Source organism: Alexandromys fortis, unplaced genomic scaffold (assembly GCF_014885135.2).
Source record: "Alexandromys fortis isolate MF-2015 unplaced genomic scaffold, M_Fortis_MF-2015_v1.1 scaffold_139, whole genome shotgun sequence".
NCBI lineage: Eukaryota > Metazoa > Chordata > Mammalia > Rodentia > Cricetidae > Alexandromys > Alexandromys fortis.
The window spans coordinates 1,213,290-1,237,301 of NW_026068020.1; the positions used below are offsets into that span (position 1 = coordinate 1,213,290).

At 50.8% G+C, this 24,012-nt stretch overlaps 1 protein-coding gene across 1 annotated transcript in view; it reads left to right on the forward strand.

Moving 5' to 3' along the window:
* The first annotated feature begins 1,221 nt into the window (after window positions 1-1,221).
* Window positions 1,222-24,012, forward strand: part of Per2 (period circadian regulator 2) — a 46,243-nt gene continuing 23,452 nt past the window's right edge. The window contains 9 exon segments of the mRNA XM_050163009.1: window positions 1,222-1,635; window positions 10,307-10,548; window positions 11,311-11,373; window positions 12,250-12,404; window positions 16,313-16,434; window positions 17,197-17,398; window positions 21,109-21,160; window positions 21,973-22,115; window positions 23,536-23,614. Of these exon segments, the coding sequence (XP_050018966.1) occupies window positions 1,246-1,635; window positions 10,307-10,548; window positions 11,311-11,373; window positions 12,250-12,404; window positions 16,313-16,434; window positions 17,197-17,398; window positions 21,109-21,160; window positions 21,973-22,115; window positions 23,536-23,614 (1,448 nt within the window). The 5' untranslated portion in view covers window positions 1,222-1,245.

Here is a 24,012-nt window from a genome sequence, read left to right on the forward strand (position 1 = left end):
GCACTTCCCTGCTCTCTGAAGTGTGGGGCAACATCTGGCTTCCCAGGGCTCCTTCAGGGAGAGCTGCTGAGGTGAACTTAGTATCTGCTCCATCTGCATCTGAAGAATTGTGTGTGCCTGGCCTGACCAGGCAGAGAGGAAGAAGTGGCTCACACCCAGGAATTCTTGAATGCGGGTTAGCTGGCTGTGTAGACGAGTGGCTCACTAGTTTGTTCACAGGCTCCTGTTTATAATGTTTGCTTTGTTTCCCATCCCTGGTTCCTAGGAGACCCCAGGGGAAGATCCAGAGTAGTGGATGCTGCTGGGCTTCAACTCCTGGGCAGTGCCAAGTGCCCTAATCACCCATCAAAGACAAGACAACCTTGATTCCCCCGTCACACCCTAACACTTTCAGAGTCTTTAAATGGTTCTGTGTCATACAAGTAAATCTCGGGCCTCAAACCAGTCCCAGGGCAGTTCTACTCCCTCCTTTGCCCTTTGAACGGGAGCCTCAATGGTTGATATGCTTCCAGACACTGCTCTTGAAACAGCAAATAGCCCAAGCCGAGGTGTCACAGGGGCAGGGCTGCCCTATCCCTGGAGAGTTCCCTACCCTGCCACGCGAGCGTCTGCAGCTTCCACCTTGGAAAAGTTCTGATTTCTCAGATGCGTTCCCCATTTACCCATCCTCAAGTGCCTTGCCTCCATAGGGCCTGTAAGGTTAATAAACAACACCATCCCATTGGGTCACGTTCCCCTTTAGAATGCCAGTCTTTTCTCTCTTTGCAATTGAGGGCAGGGGGAATCACTTCTTCCTTTTATCTCTGCCCAGTTATCATGACCTTATTTCCCGAATGCACCCTTGCAACAAACACAGGGCTTCAAAAACAAGAAAGGTTACAAGGAAGCGTTATGTTCTGGCCGACGGTCAGCCTGGGGCATAGGATGTCCTAGGTGGGTGTGCAGCAGCAAATCCAGAGAGGCCGCCCTGTCTGTCTTCCGGCGCCTCGCCGTGAATGAATGAGAAAGGAAATGAATGAACTGGGCTGGGTGAGCGAGGGGTGCCAGCAAAGAGCTTTCTCTGTCCTGCAGGGCGCCCGGATCGGACGTGTCGCCGCAAGCGGTAGGATGGTAGGCCCGCAGGCTCGCGGCCCCAGGACTCCGCTGGGCGCGAATTGCGTAGAGGCCCGGCATAAATCCCCCCCGCGCCCGCACTGGTACGCGCCACTCCGCGCCGGACGAGCCGGCAGCCGCCGCGCCAGGTGAATGGAAGACCCGCGGGCCGGAAGTGGACGATCCCACTCGCCAGGCTGCGAAGGGGCGCTCGAGCCCTTCATTGAGGAACCCGGGAGGCGAACATGGAGTTCCATGTGCATCTTATGTAAAGGGAGCGACGGGCGTCTCAACCAATTGACGCGCACCGATCTCAGATTCCGCCCCGCCGGTATGCAGATGAGGCGGCACCGCAACCAATGGTGCGCGCAGGGGCGGGCGCAGCGCGCGCGGTCACGTTTTCCACTATGTGACAGCCGAGGCGACCCGGCGGCGGCGGCAGCGCGACAGGGACAAGCGGCTCCGGGCGGCTGCGGCGCAGGCCTGGCGCACCGAGTGACGGACCGGGAGAGGAACGGACGCGCGGGCGGACGTGGCGGAGCGGTGAGTGGCGCGGCGCCGGGCGGTGGCGAGAACCGGGACGACCGGCTTACGTAACCTGCGGCTCGGACAGCTGAAGCTGGGGTCCTGCGCCAGAAGTAGGCGGCCGTGAGGATGGGTGCAACTCGGCAGAATGCAGACGGGACCACCACGCGCTGACCCTCTTCCAGCCTCACACTGCTGCCCCCATTTCGCAGGTCTAGGCACAGAGGTCGGGAAGATTAGTTAGGCATCTTGTCGGAGGGCTCAGAGCCGTGGAGAGATCGCCACACCAGACTGCGTTTCTTTAAATGAGTTTCTTTATCCGCCTCCACTCCCGTCGTGATGTCCAAGGGGGCCGGGGTCACTGCAAATTGTCACTAGGATACAGAGGGTCCCTTGAGAAGGGGCTTCCTGCTCTGAGTCCAGAGAGTCAAGTCTGGCCCTGGGGAAGGACCGCTGTTAGGCGCTGACCCCCTGCGGTGGGGGAGGGCTTAAGCTGAGAAGAGAAAGCCCCCAGTGCCAAGTCACGCCTGGGGACCCTCGAGGTCCCCACGTTGTCCACCTACGTTGTCCTCTGTGGCATCCTTGTCAATACCGCTGTCTCCAGATGGACTGGGCGTGTGGCGGAGGGAGGGGGTCCACTCTGAGTTGGAGCAGTCACGTCATCCTTTGGGACATCATACCTTGGCTGTCAAGCACAGACATGGACCAAGAGGTGGGCGGTGGCCTGCTTCCCCTGCAGGAACCCTGGTTGCCAGGGTTTCTGTAACGTATACACAAGGAACCAGTTTGGAAAGGTGATTCACACAGAACAAGAGAGCCAGAAGGCTCCCTGGAAATCTTCCAGGGTAACCCCTAGCTCAGCGAGGCACAGACACAGGCTGGCAGGCTGTACCACTGTAAAACCAGGTCTGGCCGTCACAGGATCTGTTTCTCCTCCTTGGTACACATGCTTCCTAGAGGTGCAAGCGGGAAGAGGACTTGTCCACGCTACCTTACTCTATTGGGTCTAGGTGGGATTTGGCTGATAAGGGATGAGAGTCTGCCTGAAGTCTTGAATTAATCAATCGGGTTTTTAAATCACACAATCGCTTTCTGTTAAGTTGTTGAAATCGAATGAAGCCAGGGACTCCTTTATTTTAATGGTAGCTGCGCAGGGTGCCAGCGTGGAGTGGCACTGTGGGTGGTTGCAGTTATCTGTCGCTGTCATCTCGGTGTGATTCACTGTACAGCACTAATGCAGCTCGCGTTTTCTGTGGAGGTCGGAGTGCTGGGGGGGGGGGAGCCCCCCCACATCAGCCAGCGGGCAGCTACTGGGTACCTTGACTTACCCTGGGCCTCAGTTTCCTCATCTGAGGCAGTCTCTGAAATCTGATTCAGTTCAAGGGTTTGGAGGAGTTCCGCGTCTGTGGACTGTTTCATCAGTGATAAGACGTTTCTGAAACTCTGCCTCGTGTTACATCGCGTCACGGTGTGAGGCATATCTGGTGTGCTTAAAGGAAGTAGGAAAGGCTCCTGTTGCTATATGGCTTCTCTCAAACACTGAACCTTCTAGAAAACCTTGGGAGGTGTGGGGCTTATCATAATGGTATGATTTCATTCAATCTCAGCGGCTGATCAGCTCCAGCTCTGGGAAGTCGATGAATGATTGATGGTCCGGGAGCTTAGAGGCAGAGGAAAGAGCCACACTGGGTCTTGGTGCTGCCCTTGAAAATGGCTGATTAGGTGATTAGAAACACGTAACCCACAGCGCTGTGGAGCCCCTCTTCATCTAACCCTGTGAGAAGCTGCCTACCAGCAGACTCCTGGGAGAACAAGCAAGGGTAGAGCCTTTGTTGGCCTGTTCCCAAGCCAGGGTCCTCCCCTCTGGGGAGCTGGCCCTCATGTGAAGTATGATAACAAACCGGTCACTGTAGGCAACTCGAGAGTCTCGAGCAAGACAGAAGTAGGGAGAGAGGCCACACGACTGACTTTTTTAAAAAGTGATATTGTGTGTGTGTTTGTACGCGCACACGTGTGTGCATGTATTGTGTGCATGTGGAGGTCAGAGGGTAACTTGAAGGAGTCAGTTACAGGGATCAAACTGAGATCAGCAGTCTCTGCAGCAAGTGTCCTTACCCACTGGGCCATCTTGCCATCCTCAAGTCATTATCTTACCACAGTGGGCTGTATGAAGAAACAGGGCCTGTTCACTGCGACACCTGGTCAAATAGGATCAGCACAAGTCCCCAAGGGCAAAGGCCTGGGTTCAAGTAGCTCCTCCTACCTCAGCCATCATCAGGACCTGCCATCCTGGCACATTATTGTTCTACAGCTTGGTACTTCAACATAGGTAAGATTAATAAGCATGTGGGGGAGTCCTTGTAAGGCAGTGCCCCGCCCGCGTGCCTCCTTCCCCTCCTTATTTGGACAGCCCTGGCCACATTTTCCTCCGTTACCCAATCGTCACCATGGAGAGCGTGGCTGTTTATTTAACAGGACAAACATTTTCTCCAGATTACAGCAGACTGGCCCCAGGGAGTTGGCTTCTACCAGGAAGTAGAAAACGTGTTATAATATTTGAGGTTGTAAAATACCATGAGGCTTGCAGACTTGAGGTCCAGGCTGTCAGGTCCCTGTTATATAAAGTCAGGAAACATTCAGAGTTTGCTGGCCTATGATTAGCCAGGTTCAAGCTGTTCTTGCAGACTAGTTAGAGGGGCGTGTTCAGTTCAGGGACACAGACCAAGCTGGGACCTTAGCCGTCAGCGTCTGTACTTTTAAGGAAGTAGGTTCTTTACTGATTTTCATTTCCCTCAGAAAATGTATTTGTTTTCCTCTTAAGCAGGGGACAGGGAATTGATAATAGCTCTGGAAGCTGGCATTTTGTCCAGGCTCTGCTTTCTAGGACCTGTTTTTTCATGCTTGTTTGTTGTTTTTTAAAACTATTTATTATGGAAAGTATAGCTAGCTGCGATACTGTGAGCTCCCAGCAGCCAACCTGGGGTATCCTCTCCCACCCCAGACTCATGACCCCCTCCAGTTTCCTAATGTGCCTCTATCTGCCTGAGGAGAGTGAACATGGCCAAGTGACCGGGTCAACAGCCCAGCTGAACTCCTGGCCTCAGGCTGGCTTCTGTCCATAGGCGAGGCTAGTGGGTGGCTATGGGAAGGTGTGGGTTCAGGCCAAGAGGGTCTCAGCCAAGGTCTCCTTCTCCCTCCCAGAATCCTCCCTGAGACTGTACCCTGTTTCCCAGGGGCTCCTGCCCACCCAGCAGGGCTGGGACAGAGTGCTTGACCAGAAGGCAAAGTCTGCTTGGACCAGCAGCTGCTTCTGCCAACTTGGCAAACTGATGTCAGCTCATCAGAGCCATTCATGCTGAGCAGTCCATTTTCTGGAATAATGAGGTCTTGGAAGACTTAGCTTCAGTTTGTTGCCTTACATTTTTGCCATTCTTGCCTGACCCTCTTTTCGAAAAAGTTTATCTTCCTCTCTAAGGTAACCTGGTGGCAACAGTGACCCTGTTCACACAGACCCCACCACCACCACACACGCCCCAGGAATTGATACTGCCAGACACAAACTAGGAGTCCCAGGAACTGAGCAACACAGAACACCCACAGTGCACCAGGGGTGCGGTTGGGTAGAATGGGGTCTGTGTCCCAGTCCTTTGTATGTAAGCCAGAGGTGCTACCAGCTTGCTCCACAGTGAACTCCCTCACCCTTCCCCAGTTACTGTGTGACTTGCCTGTGCTTTCCTGTTGTGATTTAGCTCCAAGATGGAAAGCTGTTCCTTGTCAGTCATATATCACATTCCAGATACATCAGACCGTTTAATCCTCCCAGCACCAATGAGAAGGAGGGATTCTTTCCATTCCCATCATAAAGGTGGGGAAGCTTGGCACGGAGGCTAAGGAACTTGTCAAGACCACATAGCCTGGAAGAGCGGAGGACGACAGAGAGCTTGGCCCCCTTGACTGCTCACTCAGCTGCCATGCCGCCACTGCTGCTCCACCACTTTCAGAACCTAAGGCAAAAAAGATGGGCTGCTCGCCTGTGGGGAGGACTGTGTGGATGAGATGGATGGGGTCAAGAGAGAACACATCCTGGTGGCTTCAGGAGGACTGCACACCCACCCGGAAGGCCTGGAGTCAACACAGGCGCTCAAGTGACAAGTCTTCATCAAGGGTGCCCATGCCGCTAGGACCGCCTGCCCCTCTCTCTCAGCCCCCACTCACAAGCCCTGACCCACTGCTCCTGTATGCCTCCCAGAAAATTTTCGTATCCAGTGTGCTCTAGTTCCTTGTTGGTCCCCAATGTTCTGGGTAAACCCCAGGAGCACTCTGTGCTCTAGTGTGCTGGAAGGTGGCCCTAGCGGTCACTGGGAAGCCGTGCCTGCATGTGTGTCCCGCTGGTTTTAGTGTGATTACCTGGGCTCGTCCTGGAATCCTACAGCACTTTTATTGTGGGTGCACAAATTTGAATGTTCCGGTGTTCCAGGCTATACTGCTGTGCCTCTTTCAGTGGGAGCACGTGCCCTGTGATGCAGAGTTCTAGACTATGCGAATCCCCTCTTCCTGGCAGTCCCAGGCTCTCCTGGCAGGTGCACAGAGCTCCCTGGTGCAGAGTCCCAGGCATAGTAAGTGCTATGCCCTAGGGGTCCAGCAGGAAACACTCGAACTCTTGCCTCTTATACACCTTGCTCTCTAGAGGAAATGGAAGCATCATCCTGATACAACCCCCCAACAGGGAGACAGAGATGAAGTTACCCGAGTGTCTGAGGAGAGTACTGTGGGCCAGAGGCAACAACAGTGCGAAGTCTTTGGAGTGAGAATATATACACAGGCCAGACTGGAGGGTGGCTGGACCAGTAGCGGAGATGCCCAGGCACAGCTGGACCTCAGAGTCTGCAGTGCCTTTTACAGACACAGTCTGTCCTCTGAGTAAGGGTCCCATCTCAAGCCTAGTATAAGAAACACCGTTCACCAGAATCACTTCTTTCTCCCATTGTGTTGACTGCAGTGGGGCATGTGGAGGCAGTAGTACAGTCTGGAAGCTGAGGCTGGCATCTGGCCAGAGTGTTCACGTGATACAGGTATCACACAGAGATTCCGCCCCCCCACACACACCTATGGCACTGCTTGGGTTCTGTAGTCCCACAGACTAAGCACTCACAACTTGTTGGGGCATTTCTGTGTTTCAGTTCCTAGAAGGAAAGGTCACACCCTCCTTCCGGAGTCTCTGTGATAACATTTCCAGGTCCCCATGGCCAGCTGTTCTCCACCATGCCATCACTATGCAGTGGGTCAAATAACTTCTTCATTTGCATTTTCCTGGTGCTGGTGGTCTCTCCATCAGTTCCTGCATCTCTGTAGGAAGATGCCCTCCATGAAGCCTGTGTGTAGACACGCTGAAAGTCTCCTCCCTTCCTCTTTCCTCAAACTAAGCCTAACTTCCAAACTGCTAAAATAAAGTAAAGTGAAGGCCAGAAGTCAGTTTGTTCTGACTTGAGCTGCGTTTATGTTGCCTGTGACCTGGGGTACTGACAAACTCACTCTCTCTGTGACACAGCAAGCAGGTCCCTGTCTGGGGTATCCTCCCTTCCCTGCACAGTTCCTCCTTACATTGGGTATAAACAGTGCCTCCTGGGGCCTCAGCCTGGCACCCTCCTGCCTCCTCTACAGGTCGCGTGTTTGTTTTTTCCTTGTTGGGTACTACTACCGCTCTCTTTGCTCTTGAAAATACATCTTTCTCTGGGGTTGCTAGAGTTTTATTACATGATTTTGCTGGCACCCAGGGCATTTGCAGATTGGTAGATTCAAACCTGTCTTTATCTCAGTATTTTAAGGCTTTTCTAGAAAACTATTTTCTCTGGGCAAAAAATGGCTGTTTTCCCCATGATTTCTCGCCTGCTAGGCAATGTCACCTTTCCCTTCTTAGAGAGGTATGGTATGTGCGCCCATAATCTCTGTAACCCCAGCACGTGGATGGCTGAGGCAGGAGGATTACAAATTCAAGACCATCATGATCTACATACCAAAAGGAGCAACAGGACAAATTACTTTCTCAGACATCCCCTTGCCACCCCTCCCCTGTCACCACAGAAATTTCTCCCCTCTTGACAAAACTGATTTTAAAAAATCAGTTTTGATGTGTTTTTGTCTTGGCCAGTAGAATTATCTCAGTTTTAGTTGCTTGTTTCATCAAACCTGTTGACTGTAGAATTTTTGTGTCTGAGGAGAACTAGGCGCGGTCTGCTCTGAGTTGCTCTCCTCTCTCTGTTGGTGGCTGTGTTTCTTTGTTGGAGATATATACATATATGTGTGTGTGTATATATGTATGTATATGTATGTATATATATTCATGTTATTGAGCTATATATTTATCTCCATTCTCCTCCCTTCCTCTCCCCTCCCCTTATACCTCTCCCATGGTCCCCCTGCTCCCAATTTATTCAGGAGATCTTATCTTTTTCTACTTTCCATGTATGTCTCTCTTAGGGTCCTCATTGTTGTCTAGGTTCTCTGGGGTTGTGAATTATAGGCTGGTTTTTCTTTGCTTTATGACTAAAAGTGAGTATATGTGATATTTGTCTTTCTGGGTCTGTGTTACCTCACTTGATATGATGTTTTCTAGATCCATCCATTTACATGCAAATTTCAAGCTGTCATTATTTTTTTCTGTGTTCCATTATGTAAATGTACCACACTTTCCTTATCCATTCTTCAGTCGAGGGACATTTAGGTTGTTTCCAGGTTCTATCTATGACAAACAATGCTGCTTTGAACATAGTTGAGCATGTGCCTTTATGGCATGATTGAACATCCTTTGGGTATATACCCAAAAGTGGTATTGCTGGGCCTTGAGGTAGGTTGTTTCCTAATTTTCTGAGAAATCACCATACTGATATCCAAAGGGGCTGTGCCAGTTTGCACTCCCACCAGCAGTGGAGGAGTGTTTCCTTTACCCCACATCCTCTGTTGGAATCTTCTTGAAAGCCCCACTTTGGCCTTTGTTACTTGCGGACAGACAAGATCTCATCATTCAGCTGGTCCCCAGAAGCAACATAGTAGATTCTGTGTGGCTCCCATGTCCCTGGAGTTAACCCTACAGTGAGTAAGACCTGGAGAGGTGCTGGGTGAAGGATCATGCTGGGCCTTATGATGCCATCACCAGGATACTGACTGGATGCCACCTACTTTGCTTCCTGCATATATGGCCACTTTTTTGGTGACCTCAGGCTGTTGTGGCCCACAGTTGTCTGTCAGCATCTTCTCAGTGTTTATACTCTCCACTTGTCCTACTGGGACATGGGGGAGAAGGGGAGAATCTTGGGGTGTGGGGCAACCCAGCAGGATGTGAGACCCCAGTGCTGCCACCCCTGTGAATTGCTGTTCCCATCTCTGCTACACCTGGATATGTCTTTGCTTGGTGGCAAACAGTAGGACCCTTTTGGGATTTCCTGGGCTCCTAAAAAACACACTGTTTTTCCTGCAGTTTTAAATATTTGGTCATTTTACATGAATTATGGGGGAAATGGTGTGGAACGTGAATCTAGGAGGTATTCCTGTCTTTGTCCCACCCTGGGAAGGTTCAGCACATACCACTGCAGACAGGCAAGACCATGGTGGGCTTAGCACAGAGAACCTTTAAGCTTAGGATGGGGACAGGACAGGAATGTCCTGGGTTAGCCTAGTCTGGAGCTGGCTGCGACCTGATCTTATGCAGCCCTGGATGAATGTCCTCCCCTATCAGCTCACCTGCAGCATGGAATCCTGCATGCAGCACATGCACTGACTGTAATGTGACCTGGCTTGTGTCCGCCTTGCATTGGCAGCTTGTGTTTTCCTGACTGCCAGGAAGCCGGTGGAGATGCTGCACCTTCAAGGTGAGCCTGCTGCTGCTACTTGGCCTCCTCACAAGAGTCAGCATGTCCCTAGTTTCTGGCTTCCTCATATGCTTGAGAGTAGAGGTCAGGAGGAGAGAGTGGCCAGGCATTTCTTCCTTAACATACAGTGGTCTGCATTTCTTTAGCTCTTTCTTCTTCCCTAACCTCTTGAGTGGTATAACTGCATCTCCCAGGCCCAATTTCCAGCCCTTAACTGCTTTTATCTGTTTGCATAAATCTGGTGCTACCCAGCCTAAGTGGCATCTACTTCTTGCCAGGATCCTGTTAGAAACATTTTATCCCTGGCCCTCCCTTTTTCTCCCAGTGACACATGACAGTCTCTTGTCTTTGAGCTGTGGACCAGCCTCATGGAGGCCCTCACCCAACAGCATTCTTTCCAGAAGACCCTGCTGCACTCAGCTTCTCTGTAACGCATGCTGTGCTGTGGTGAACTTGTTGCTGGATCACGGTGCTTAACGTCACCTGGGGAGATGGTCAAACAAAGGTTTTCAGGCCCTGCTTACCATTTAGCATAACTATATTTCCCCCCTACCTGGGTGACTGTCAGTGTCCTTGTCTGTCTGCTGACAAGGTGTTAAGCACTTCCGTGGCCCAGCTAAGGCTCTCAGGTCAACTGTCTTCCTGATCCAGGGTCAGGAATCGGGAACACATGAGCCCACAAGTAAATGACAGTTGTGCCATTGATACTGGAAATCAAACCCAGGGCCCCACACATACTAGATCAATGCTTTATACTATTGAGTTTCATCCCGGCCTCACTGGTGCCTTTTAATGTTTGACCGCAATATTCTCTTCTTCCACAGCTTCACCCTGACATGAACGGATACGTGAACTTTCCCCCTAGTCCCACCAGCCCCACCAAGGAACCAGGGGAGCCTCAGCCCAGCCAGGTTGCACTCCAGGAAGATGTGGACATGAGCAGTGGCTCTAGCGGAAATGAAACCAATGAAAACTGCTCCATGGGGCGGGACTCTCAGGGCAGTGACTGTGATGACAGTGGAAAGGAGTTGCGGATGCTAATGGAACCTTCCAGAACTCACCCGAGGTAGGTTCAGCCTCAGGTCAGACCCTCACACACAGAACACCTGTGGCTTCCTTTCTATTTTCTGTTGCCCATCTTCAAGCAGCAAGTACCAGTACTGACTTGAAGGATTGCTACACGGCTTAATTCTGTAGATGATATTTATTGAGGTCTGTCCTTCTGAATAATGATACTGCAGTCATTGCATTTCTGTCTGGTGCCACTTGACAGACAGTCTGGTGAGATCTTGGAGGTGGCTGCTCTCACACCTACGAAGCAGGTCACAGAAAACGATTGCTCCATTTGTATTTCCATCTCTCAATGCGCAATTCTCCTGATATCTGAAGATCTTCTGTTCCACTTTTAACATAATTTTCCTTTTTTTTAAATTTTAATGTGTATGGGTGTTTTGTCTTTATGTATGTCTGTGCACCACTGTGTGCTTAGTGACCACAGAGGACATAAGAGAGTGTCATCAGACCCCCCAAAACTGGAGTTACACAAGGGTGTAAGCAGCCATGTGGGTGCTGGGAATCAAACCTGGGTCCTCCGGAAGTGCTTGTCACTGAGCTGATTCTCCAGCCCTGATTTTTGTTTTGTGGGAAGACATGGAGACCATACATCAGGCATCAGGCATGCCCGGCAGGGACTTTATCCCAAAGCCATCACCCTATGCACCTGCTATTCTCTTAAAAGTCTCTGGTGTGATGTTCCTAGCCTGTTGCTGGATGTGGGGAGAGGCATATAGCGGTCTGACCCTGGGACTGTCATTATCTCTTCTTGTAGCCCTGATGCCTTCAGACTGATGATGACGGAGCCGGAACACAACCCCTCCACAAGCGGCTGCAGGTGAGACCCACCACAGCTCCCACCTCATGCTCTTTCAACAAGTTGCAGGACTTCCTCTCAGGCCAGGTTTGAAAGTAATGCGACTCTTTTAAACTTGGATAAATCTGTTGATTTGACCGGCCAGTCAGTGTGACTGGTGGCATCTGCCTTTCATACAACCGCTGGCCCTGTCCCTCCCTGAGCCGGTTGTTCTTGAACACCTTGTTTCTCCCCACCTCTATTCTAGGCAGCCTTGCCTCAGACCTGGATCTTCAACAGGAACTTCCTTACTCTTTTGCAACGAAGTATCTGTGTGTTCACAGACACTTTCTTATCATCTTTGGGGCCAAGACCTCTCTCCCAAGGCCTGTGGGCACTTGGCTGTTGAAGACAAGAGGATACCTTCTCCTTTGCATAAACCAGCAGCAGTTCCTTGCTTTCGCTCCGATCTTCCTCTGCTCTCTCTCTTCTCCCTGGAATCCCCTTCTTAAAGGTCCCCTTTCCTCACTTCTGTTCTCATGGTCCATGCTCATGTCTCCAGGAACACTTTTGTTGTCCTCATACTGTCCTTGTCCCTCTGCATGGGGTGGGGAAGGAGACAGCCCAGTGGTAAAGCCTATACCACTATACCAAGGGTTGACTAACATCCCTCCTAAATGAGGTTCAGCCTGACCCCAGGAGAAGGATCTTGTTGAAAGGACTTCTCTCTCTGGGTAAGAACGGGGATTCTTATCAGTCTGTGGTCTCCTGGAAGGAGGGCATTTAGTCATGACTTCCTTGGTGACCACAACTGAGAAGGTGTTGCTGGCCTATGGTGAGGGAGGCCAGGGATGAATACGGCTCTCTGTCCCCAAACACTGCCTTCACATTTGCTTGTCTTTTTCTTGAATTCCACAGTAGCGAGCAGTCTGCCAAAGCTGATGCACACAAAGAGCTGATAAGAACACTGAGGGAGCTGAAGGTCCACCTCCCTGCAGACAAGAAGGCCAAGGGGAAGGCCAGCACGCTGGCAACCTTGAAGTACGCCCTGCGGAGCGTGAAGCAGGTGAAGGGTACGTGCACTTTGCACGTCTGCTCCACCCACTGAAACAAGGGGGGGATTTGTTTGCTCGCTGTTCTTTGTGTGTACATGTCTGTGTGTCTCTGTGTGTGGTGGTGCATGGTGTGTGTGTTGCACATGTGTGTGAAGTCAGAAGACAACCTTGTGGAGTGGGTTACCTTCTTCCACCTCTATTTCCAGAGATTGGACTCAGGAGGTTTGCACAGCAAGAGCCCTTACCCTCTGATCCATCTTTCCCAGCCCTGGAAACACATTTTTTTTTTGCCCCTAAAATTTATTTATTTATCATGTATACAGTGTTCTGCCTGCATGTATGCTTGCGTACCAGAAGAAGACACCAGATTTTATTACAGGTGGTTGTGAGCCACCATGTGGGTGCTGGGAATTGAAGTTAATACCTCTGGAAAAGCAGGCAGTGCTCTTAACCTCTGAGCCACCTCTCCAGCCCCCAGAAACACATATTAAATGTCCCAAACTATAGTGTAAATAGTGTCAGTTTTCTTTTTTCTTTTTTTTGGTTTTTCGAGACAGGGTTTCTCTGTGGCTTTGGAGCCTGTCCTGGAACTAGCTCTGTAGACCAGGCTGGTCTCGAACTCACAGAGATCCACCTGCCTCTGCCTCCCGAGTGCTGGGATTAAAGGCGTGCGCCACCATCACCCGGCTTAGTGTCAGTTTTCTAAGATCCGACCCTGAAATGGCAGAAGGAAGCAATAAAAATACGATGAAGTTAATGTTGGTTGAGAACCATGGTTCATTGCTATTTTCTATTAAACCGGACTTTTAGAGACAAAACCAAAAATAGGCAGAAACCATGGTGGGGGAGGCCAGGGATGAATACGGCTCTCTCTGTCCCCAAACGCTCTCTTCACAAGGCTCACATTTGCTTGCCTTTTCCTTGAATTCCACAGAAGCGAGCAGTCTGCCAAAGCTGACGCATGGGTGGGAGAAGTCCATTTACCTCATAAGCTTCCCGTGGTAAGGTCAGGTCTTCTGCAGAAGTCTTGCATAGTCTAGACTCTGACATGTGTTTGGGACAATGACCATGAGTTTAGAATGTTGGTCCCACACTACCATGAGCTACATGGGTCAGAATTGAAGTACATTCCTGAGGTCTTGTCCACCTTTAACCTGTCGCCTGAGAAAAGATACAGAGGGGGTTTCTAGCTCTTCACGCTGGCTTTTTTTGAAAGCAGCATCTCAGGCAGCCCATGCTGAGCACAGACTCACTACGCTTGCAGTGTAACTGAGGATGATCTTGAACTTCTAGATCCTTTCGCCTCCACCTTCCAACTGCTAGGATTATAGACTGCACTACCATATCTGGTTGTATGTGACGCTGGGGTCTAACTTGAGGATTTATGTAGGCACTCTACCAACTGAGCTAAATTCCAGGCATAGCACTCTGTGTGTGTGTGTGTGTGTGTGTGTGTGTCTGTGTGTGTGTGTGTGTCTGTGTGTAGTGTATGTACCTGAATATATGCACCAAGTGTGTGCAGTGCCAGTTGAGGCCATAAGATGGCATCAGATCCTCTGGAACTGGAGTTCCAAGCAGTGTGAGTCACCCTGTGGGTGCTCGAATTTGATCCCTGCTCCTCTTAACCAGATGAGCCACATCTCCAGCCTCTTCCTCCAAGGCACTTTTTAATTCACGAACTCAACTCAGATGACTCATTTCCTGTTTATCTAAAAGTGTTTACCTACGAAACCTTTTCTGCCCAGGTGATTATTTCAGCCAAGAAGGAAAGAGACAGGGCACAGCAGCACCACCCATCACTGGGTTCTGTCACAGGACAGCTCTCAACGTCATGCATGCAAGGTCAGGGGCAGCTCACTTAGCCATCATAGTCTTGGGCCTTCAAAATGCAGAACCTGCTGCTGTTTGTGTGTTTGACTTTGAGAAGACAGAATATGGCAGAACATTTTAACTGGTCCTGAAGTCGAAGACTGAGGCTTCTAAATAAGAACTTGGAAAAGAGCTGAGGTGATTCCCTGTTTGGAGAGGCACTGGGTCATAACACCCCAGCAGACTCAGCCCTCCTTCAGGTTGCTCCTGCCCAGCACCTGCATGGGTCAGCTTCCCCATCTCCTGTTTTTCAGGCCATTGCAGTTGCCCTTGACTCCCAGACACCTGGGCACACTGCCCAGGTGGAAGGCAGGCAGCCCCTCCTGAGGCTGAGCCCTCAGTACCCTGGATGGGCCATTCCAGGAAGGCTTAGCTGTAGGTATGGCATTGGAAGAAAGGCCCAGAAACCTTCAGTCAGTTGCTAGGCACAGGGATATGAGCTTTGTGGCTGCTCCACTGGGGAGAAAATATCTTCCTACAGCCCTGGCTCAGAATGCTGAGTGCTTAGACTCTTTCCTTAGTCCCTTTTCTTTCCAGCCACTGATGGTGGAGGCTCTCGCTGGCTATGTGATCCTTTATGATGAACTGGTAGAGGCTAACATCCCACGGAGGCAGGGAAGGCAGGTGCCATGGATAGGTGATGCGAAAAATCAAGCCCCCACCACCACTTCACCCATGTGCGAACACCACCCCACTGTGCATTGGCCACAGTCACACGCATGTGCTGAAGGCTGAGTACTACATGTTACAAGCACACATCAAGATTGACAAAGTCGAAAGGCTAAGATCTAGGCAGTGTGGCCTTTGAGGTTAGTATTACTGGCTTGTATTGAAGCCGGCAAGCATCTAGGACAGGTGTGTGTCCAGCAGTCTAGGTATGAACTTGTACTTCAGACAGTCTTCTGTTTCTAAGTCTCTGGACAGCTTTTTGTCAGTAGCAGGCAGCTTGCTGCTATTGATCTGGGTCCTTGGAGCCAGCAGTAGAGGCATTATTCTCTGTGTGCTGGCCTCTGTGCACGTTTAAGTGCTCTCTTCAAACCTCTGTGTACCCCTTCCTAAGCTACTGTCCCTTTTGGAAGATTGATGTGTTCTAAACAGTGCTGCCTGCTTGCCAGTGCTGGTTAGGCTAAACATGTCTAGGAACCTGGTGCTCTAAGGCCAAACCCCACAGTAGAGACCCTGGCCTCTGCCTAAGGAAGACCCTGCTCTCTAGAAAGAGCAGCTCCATGAGTCAGTCTGACTTGGAGGCAGATCGCTCTCCGGGGACTGTTGGTTTCCATGCTTCATGCCTCCGCAGTAACTTCAGAACATGGGAGCTCTGCCAAATCAAGAACTTTCCTAAGCCTTCCAGCAGAGAGCATGCTCAGAAACCTAATAGGCTGTGAAGGTTGAGTAATCAACATCAGATAAGACCCAGCCTAGGGTCCAAAGACCTCACCACCACACTGCAGGGAACACTTGCTTGGCTGGATCCCAGGGTCAAACTCCATCCAGGAAACAGCCACCTTGGGCTCAATCTAGAGGGCTCGTGGAGCTGTGGAGGCAGGAGTGGACTGAGTGCTCTCACTGCCATCATCAGTGAGAGCTCCCCCAGGAACCTACCAGAAAGGAACTCATGTCAGTTCATTTACAGGTGCTGCTCAGAGCACTTTCTTTCCAGTCTGGCTTCTGATAGCTGTTCCTCTTTCAAGTAGTGGGTTTCACCTTCATGGAAGTCCCTAAAAGGACCACTGAGGCTCAGTCAGGTACAGGGGCTGCTGCTGTGGTCCTAAGTAAGATCACTGTGGTCGCATCACACTTCAGAGCCATATGGACCCTTAGGACTTAAAGTAATGTGTTTGTCAGTTTTTAAATTCGTAAGAAGGCCTGACGTGTCAGAGAACATCTCCGGTCTGCTCTGAATGTTGGTCACTCATGTCTACATTCTCTGCATCCAAAATATTCTATCTCATTCCACTTGTTCGTTTGAGAAAAATGGACCCCACCTGCAGGGGCCAGTGAGCGTGTGCTGTCACGTTGGTTTCAGCTGCTGAACACGGCTGTCATTTCTCCTGTAGCTAAAGAGGAGTACTACCAGCTGCTGATGTCCAGTGAGAGCCAGCCCTGCAGTATGAATGTGCCCTCCTACACCATGGAGCAGGTTGAGGGCATTACCTCGGAGTACATCATGAAGAACGCTGTGAGTGTTTTGACAGGGCGTGAGTTCTCCCTTGGGTAAGCCAGCTGGTCCACTGTCAGGAAGCAGGCCTGTTCCTCCCAATAAAATAAAGTCACGATGCTGGTGATTCTGGAGTGAAGTCATATTCTAGACTTCTGCTCTTTCCTGGGAGATTGTCTTCGTCTCTGGCTGACTCTGACTCATAGCTCCCAGTCTTAGAGAAGCCCAGTAGTGGTGAAGCTTGAGGCTCCAGCTTTCTGTGGCTTCAGGATGAAGAGACAGACTCGGTGACCATCTGTTTGTCCAGGCTTAGTGGTAATAAGGTCTGGGTCAAAGCTCACATTTCTGAATATGTAAAGGCCTGGGGGAGGAGAGGCCACATTCCTGAATTCTCAGTGAGAACAGACAGTAATACTGGGAAGAATAGTGGTGATGCTTGCCTCAGCCTAGCTCCTCAAACCTGCCAGCCAAATCCATCCAAGGGGGCTGGCCTGTGATCAGAGGGGCAGGCAGCTCTGCAGGCAACCCACATTACCTGAGAGAGACCAGCTGTCAAAGGTCACTGCTGTGCCCGGGGAGCACAGGAGCTGGGCAAGGCTGGCCTAATGCGCCGTCCCTGCTGGTGTTATGTTGGATGTCAGCATTGGAACAGGAAAGTAAGCTTGGCCAGGCTTGAGGAGGCCCAGACACACCCTGGTCCTCGCGTCAGGGTGTTCCCACCAGCCTTATATAACCAATCAGTTCCTACTGCCTATAATCACTGCTCATGTTCTCCATTTCCAGGATATGTTTGCTGTAGCCGTGTCCCTGGTTTCTGGGAAGATCCTGTACATCTCTAACCAAGTTGCCTCCATTTTTCACTGTAAGAAGGATGCCTTCAGTGACGCCAAGTTTGTGGAGTTCCTGGCTCCTCATGATGTCAGTGTGTTCCACAGCTGCACCACCCCTTACAGGCTGCCACCCTGGAGTGTGTGCAGCGGATTAGGTGAGGTCCTGGCTGCAGTGCCTCGTTCCCACTAAGGGGGAGTGTGGAGAGGGCTGCTCCCCATCTCAGTTATGTCAGAATGCCCCATGGAGCCCTCCAGAGGGGCTAGTGTTCACTGATCTGTCCAGGGTAAGAGGCAAACCGTTGTTTGTCCCTAGAATAAATAGTCTTTTAGTAAACCCCAGAAAAAAACTTCAAAATTAGGCATTTTAGAAATGAAGTTACGCTGAGTAGGACTCCTCGCACAACTGCAGTGGGGCGGGGGGGATGGTGTGCATCCTGCAGGCAGAGGGATGTTAAGTGGAGTGCCAGCTTCCTGCAGGCAGTTAATTCCCCCCATGACCTCAGCTGCCATAATGGACAGGTGTGACATTCATTGGGGTGACTTCTCAGGGATCTTCACCTGGACTGGAGTAAGGTTCGTAAGTATGGTAATAAAGCTCTCTGAGCTTACGCGGCACTTTCCCTGCTCATTAACAACAAGTACGTATGTCTACTGTGTGATCCACCGTGTCCAAGCCCTTGCCCGGCCCCTCTCATCTGGCCTCCACTCTTTGCCTCCTCTCCCTGGAGCCAGTTTTGGCATTCTCCGTGTGCTCTTCCAGCTCCACCCCGAGCCTCGTCAGTCAGCTGTAGTTTATGATTTGTCCCCTCCAAAATTTGTGCTAGAATTTGCTGATGTCACAGTACTGAGGTGGGACCTTGAGGTGCTGAGGTCATGAAGCGGGACTAATGCCTTTCTCCTGGGTCAGAGTCCCTTGTCAGGACTCAACTAGCCCCGAGGGGATGGGTCCCTAAAGCAAGGCTGCCCCTTCTGCGTGTGCCCTCCACCCTGTTTCCCACCATGATTTTGAAGCAGTATATGGCCCTCCCCAGCAGCTCTTTGGACCTTTGCAGTGTTCTGTTGGACTTTCCAGCCATTAGAACCATGAGCTATCGTCTCCTAAGTCATCTTGACAGATTGTCATAGCAACAGAAACAGACTGAAACAGTACTGGTGCCAAGAACTGGGTGCTGCTGCAGTGGAACTCGGGAGTGGGGAGCAGCTGAACCGTTTCAAAACGCAAACCAGAAAAGGCCTGAGTGTTGAGGGCAGTTCTGGTGTGGGAGCAGGGGAAGACAGAAGGACCGGGGAAAGCTCTGATTTGCATACGTGACTGACCAGCATGCTGATGGTAGTGTTGGGAATGGCTATTCCAGAGAGTGATCGCAGTCTGACCACATGCAGAGTAGAAAGGAATGCAGGGGTGCAGTCAGGCAGATTGCTAAAGGATTCCACAGGTAGAAGATGAACAGCAGTGGAGACCTCCTCACCACAGGGAAAGCCCCAAAGGAACATCAGAGATCTTCGAGGATGCCTCTGATCCCTGCATCCACACATTGCTCTCTCCAGCTCCAGCTGTGGACCCTGTGCTGAGGGTGCAGCCCTCACTCCTCCAGGGAGTGTAAGCCCCAGAAGACACACTAGTGTGTGTACCCAGAGATAAATCCCTGAGTGTTTACACCGCTGGTTCTGAAATGCTTGGCAGTGTCCTTGTGAGGCTGATTCTGCAGGCAGGAAGGCACAGCTTCCTCGGCCACAGGGCAGAGCTGCCGCAGAGAATATCACCAAGACTGTGTTAGGCAGTGCTGTCGGGGGCTGCCTGCCACCCTGGGAAACCAGAGCAGCAGAGGCAACGGAGGCCAGCCACACATCCCAGGAAAACCACAGGCAACCCTGACAGCTCACACTGCACTGAGCCCAGCAAGCCATGGGGCAGGGCTACTTGGTGCTTTGAGGGCCCATACCAGATGTGTAGGGGGTGGTCCCTGGGATAACATGATGATCCTACAGCTTTAAGAAAAGGTCTGTGGGCTCTGGTTTCAGACTTGCCAGAGGCCTATCACCCCTTCCTTCTGGCCAGCCTTCCTCTGGAACAGCCTGCCTATCCCACACCTTCTCACTGTAGAGCAGATGATTGGCTTGAGCTCACACCTGGCCTTTGGACTTTCAGGTTGACACCAGAGATTATGGGATGGAATTGATTATAGTTTGCATTGGGAAAAGAACATGAGCTATGGCAAGCCAGATGGACCACCTGTGGTCTAGATGTGGGCTGTTCTTTTTAAACTCATGCTGAACGCTAGGGTCACTTGTGGAATGCTGAATGACTTCTTTAAGGGGTAACTGAGTCACTCAGAGGGATTGGCAGGTGTGCTTTTGTTCTCTTGAGACTGGATTACTGTGACCATTGGGTACCATGGCACTGGCAGCCCCTCTCTTCTGCCCTTCTGGCTACAGGCCTCTTGTGGTTAAACTTTGCAAGTCTGTGTTCTGTTTTGCAGGCCTATTGTAAAGACTCTGACCCTGGAAGGAGAGGGGCTGCAGTGCTTTCAGGTCACAGCACTGCCGCTGGCGGAGGGTTGAGGGCGAGCTAGCCTCCGCCATCATACACAAGGCTAGACAGCAAAAGAGTTCCTTAGTGTCTGTCCACACATGCCTGCTGACCACAGCCTTATGGGCTTACACACCCAGAGCTGAAGCTGTACTAAAGGCTGTAGCTTCTGAGGAGCCAGAGGAACAAGGACCTTCTGGCCTTGTCGCTGGGAGCTGTCTGCTGGCAAGTCATTGATCTCCACTTACACAGTGGCTTCTCAGCCCTCGTCATCACCACCTAGACTCTGTGGCCGGCTTGAGGACCTCTCCCATCATCAGTTCCTCTCCTCTCCGTTCCTCTTCTGTCAGCATCAGAGGTGGACACTGCCAATATGTCCTTCACCAGCATGGCAAACGGACCCCTTCAGCAGGCAGCCCGGGGTTGATGCATCTTTTGTTGGAGCGTTTCCTCCGAAGGAGGTTGTCTACTTTCTTCCTAAACCCAGAGACTGGGCAGACCGTTAAACGTTAAACATTTGCCGTGTGAGTTATGGGGGCATGGTCAGGATTGTGGAGAGGAAGTGGCTTGGCTGGTGGATGGACAGCTCAGCAGTCTGGGCCACCTCTCCAGAGAGAGATGAGCAGAGTATGGCTAACTAGGAAAGAGGGCCTTTCCTGGGGACCTCTGCAGGCTGGTAATTGTGGATCATTTTCTATAACCAGTCATTTCCTGTGTTTCTTCATTTCTTTTGAATGAAAGAAATACTATGTATAAGCTGAAGTCTAAGGTCTTTTTAACCTTCAAAATATTCCAGAGGCACCTGCTTCCCATTCCCTGATGAGAGGTCCAGTGAGCTCACATTTCCCAAGACACTCTAAATGTTAAAGTGAAGTTGATATTTTCAAATGCCTTGAGTCAGTCCTATTAGAAGCAACGGCTGTGCAAACACTCAGGGATTTATCTCTGGGTACACACACTAGTGTGTCTTCTGGGGCTGAGCTGCCAAGTGTGTCAGTAGCACCACTGTGCACCATTCAGGAGTTTTAAACACATTTTGTAGCTCTTGCCAGAAATCCTAGCACTAGAGAGGCAGAGGGTGAAGGATTGCCTCAAATTCCTGGCCCACCAGGGCTTTTAATAAAACCCTGTCTCCCAGAGGAAAAACAAAGCTTTTCTAAAGCCCTGGCTGTAACTTGTAGGACAGTCTGATTTGGTGCCCAGCACACTTCAGAACTGTATCGACTAGAGAAGCACTAGAAGAACTCTTTTGTACTAGGGCCCACTCACGGTTCCACCTCAGTCTGAGCCTGTGTTTGTTGACTTGGGTAAATGACTCTGGTTTTTTTCCTGCAGATTCTTTCACTCAAGAGTGCATGGAGGAAAAGTCTTTTTTCTGCCGTGTCAGGTAAGTCTAGTCTAGTGTCCAGTCTTCCTGACTCAGAAAACAATAGACAGTCCCCTACCAGTACTTGTAGGAGAACTAGAGGTGTACGTGTTGCCTGCCCCCCAGATCTGAGAGTGAGATCTGATACAGCTTCTATAGAGCCTGTGGGAATCTCATGATATCTGTGCAAAGGGAGTGGGAAAGTCAGCCTGCTCTCTGCCCCCCCACACACACACACAAAGAGGCTCCACACTAGCCCTCTGTTGCTGAGGAAGACATTCCCTAGGACCATGGGCCAGGCAGTGTTTATAGCCCTAAACGTGCGCTTGCATTTTTTGGGTTAGAGTCACAGTGTTCATTGCAGGCTCTTTGTAACTACCTGAGCATCCAGGACAATGTCAGCCATGACCCCGAGGAGAGTAGGGTCCAGGATCCCTCTAAGGAAGCAACTTCCCTTTTCCAGTTGCTTTGCCCTAATCTAGCTCCAAATTGCTCAAGAGAAAGGCTGGAAGATCTCCTACTGCCTGCTCATTGTGTGGACTCTGACCATTGACCCCCTCAATGTGGGTCTAATGGGGAAGGCTTAAGGGTGGGCACACGCCAGCTTCTCCAGTGGGTACAGATGTATACTGCCTTTGGTATGGCCTAGATTCCCACCAGAGGCTTTGCTGTGGCGGCCTGGTTCAGCATCCTTGACATCTGGTCCAACAAATGGAAGAATTGCTTAGCTCTAACTACCAGCCAGGGGTGGAGCTAGCTAGCAGGCCAAGACTTTTCTTTGTCCTGACTCAGAACCTTGACCCTCACTCCTCTCCACACTCCTCTCTCTACAGTGTTGGGAAACACCACGAGAATGAGATTCGCTACCAGCCCTTCCGCATGACACCCTACCTGGTCAAGGTGCAAGAGCAGCAGGGTACCGAGAGCCAACTCTGCTGCCTGCTACTGGCAGAGAGGGTACACTCGGGCTATGAAGGTACAGCCATGCCTGACCAGGGAGCACTCATGTTAGCCCATCTTTCTTGCCTTGATACATGATGTCTAAAAAGTACCTAGCTGCTCATCCGCCTTGGCCTTTCCCTAACCTTCTCAGCCTCCATCTTCCCTAACTTCCTCTTTTTACTATCTGGCTCTCCCCACAGCCGCTGAAGGTAGCTGTATCCATTTCCGTGTCCCCCTCCTATCCCCTATCTGTGCTGCCTTTGATCTACAAAGTGGTACCAGCTTTGACAGGTCTGAGGCCCCATATCCCTCCCTTCTTTGTCCCTCATTTTTGCCTCTGCTTCATGACATCTCAGTACCCCCAGAACCACAATTAACTCCCTCAGCCTCCAGTGCTGGACCATCTTTGTTCCTGCCTTGGCCCGTCCTGACTTCCGTTTGGACTGCCTCCCAACTGCGGTTTCTGTTGACCCCTGAGTCTTCACTCTGCACTTCCCTCTGCCTGGTTTTCCCTGCAGCTCAGCCTATGGCCATTCAGCCTTTCTAATGCTGTCCCACAATTAACCACTCCTTAGGCTACCGTGCTTCCTGACAATCAGGCTTCTCCCATGGAGCCCAGGGGAAGCTGTGCCGTCAGGTGATCACCTTCTTGGGATCCCTCTTAAGCAACTGTTTCCTGATACCAGGGGTCCCTGTGCCTTATCCAAGGCCTAGCCAGCAGCTATTTCTTTTCTGTGTGTCAACTCGGGTCACGGTCACGGGACTTCAGATCCCTGAGGGCTAGCCCCACCCTACCCCAGGAGCATTTAGACTGTTTTCCCTGGAATTGTAATCTTTTGATGTTTTATTTACAAAAAAACGCTTCCTAAAAATGATAGCTTACACTTTTCTCTAACATGGTAATGTATATCTGCATCCAGAACATTCTCTTCCAAATGTTCATTAAGAATGTAGAGAGGAGGAACAGCTTGTAACCCCAAATTATAAGGGTCTTTTGAGAACCAAGGATTTTAGAATCTGATAGTGAGGAGCACACTGGATACTTGACTTCAGTGTGGAATGTATTTTCTTTGGCCTCCCTGGAAACTGTCAAGTTTTCCAGGGCAAGGGCATTGGCAAACTCTAAATCCAGACTTAGGACTTGTAACTCATTTTCTAAAGGCAGTTAGTTCAGGTCATTGTAGTTTCATCTTAGAAACCATGATGGCAGCCTTCAGTCCTAGGTCCACGTGTCTCAGGTAGCATGGCAGCTCCCGTTGGCCACCCCAGAGAAGGCCGTGATTGGCCATATGGTTGGGGTTCGCCTTGATGCTTCATGGCTTCACCATGGTGGCTCTGTTGTTCAGTCAGCCTTCTCATTTTCTCAATGGCTGCACGTTACTCTCAGCTCCTGTGGTTTCCCTAGTCAAAACACAACTATGTGTTTCTTAGAAGTGGAAATTCTGTTCTTGCAGCCCCGAGGATTCCTCCTGAGAAGAGAATTTTCACAACCACCCATACACCAAATTGCTTGTTCCAGGATGTGGATGAAAGGTGAGTCGTGTTCCACTGTCCACACACCTCCTCTGGTGCAGAGTTTTCTTCTGTGGCTTTCTGGGGGGCCCACTACCCAGCTCCCAAATAAATCACACACGGAGGCTTATTATATATGTATGTGTATGTTTGTGTGTGTGTGTGTATTTTATTTCATGTGCATTGGTGGTGTTTTGTCTGCATATATGTCTGTGTGAGGGTGTCAGGTCTTCTGGAACTGCAGTTACAGACACTTGTGAGCTGCCATGTGGGTGCTGGGAATTGAACTGGGTCCTCTGGAAGTGCCATCAGTGCTCTTAATTGCTGAACCATCTTTCCATCCAACCCCTATGTATTCTTACTTCTTAATGCCCTGGGCTTAGCTTGGCTTGATTCTTTCCAGCTTTTCTAACCTCCCC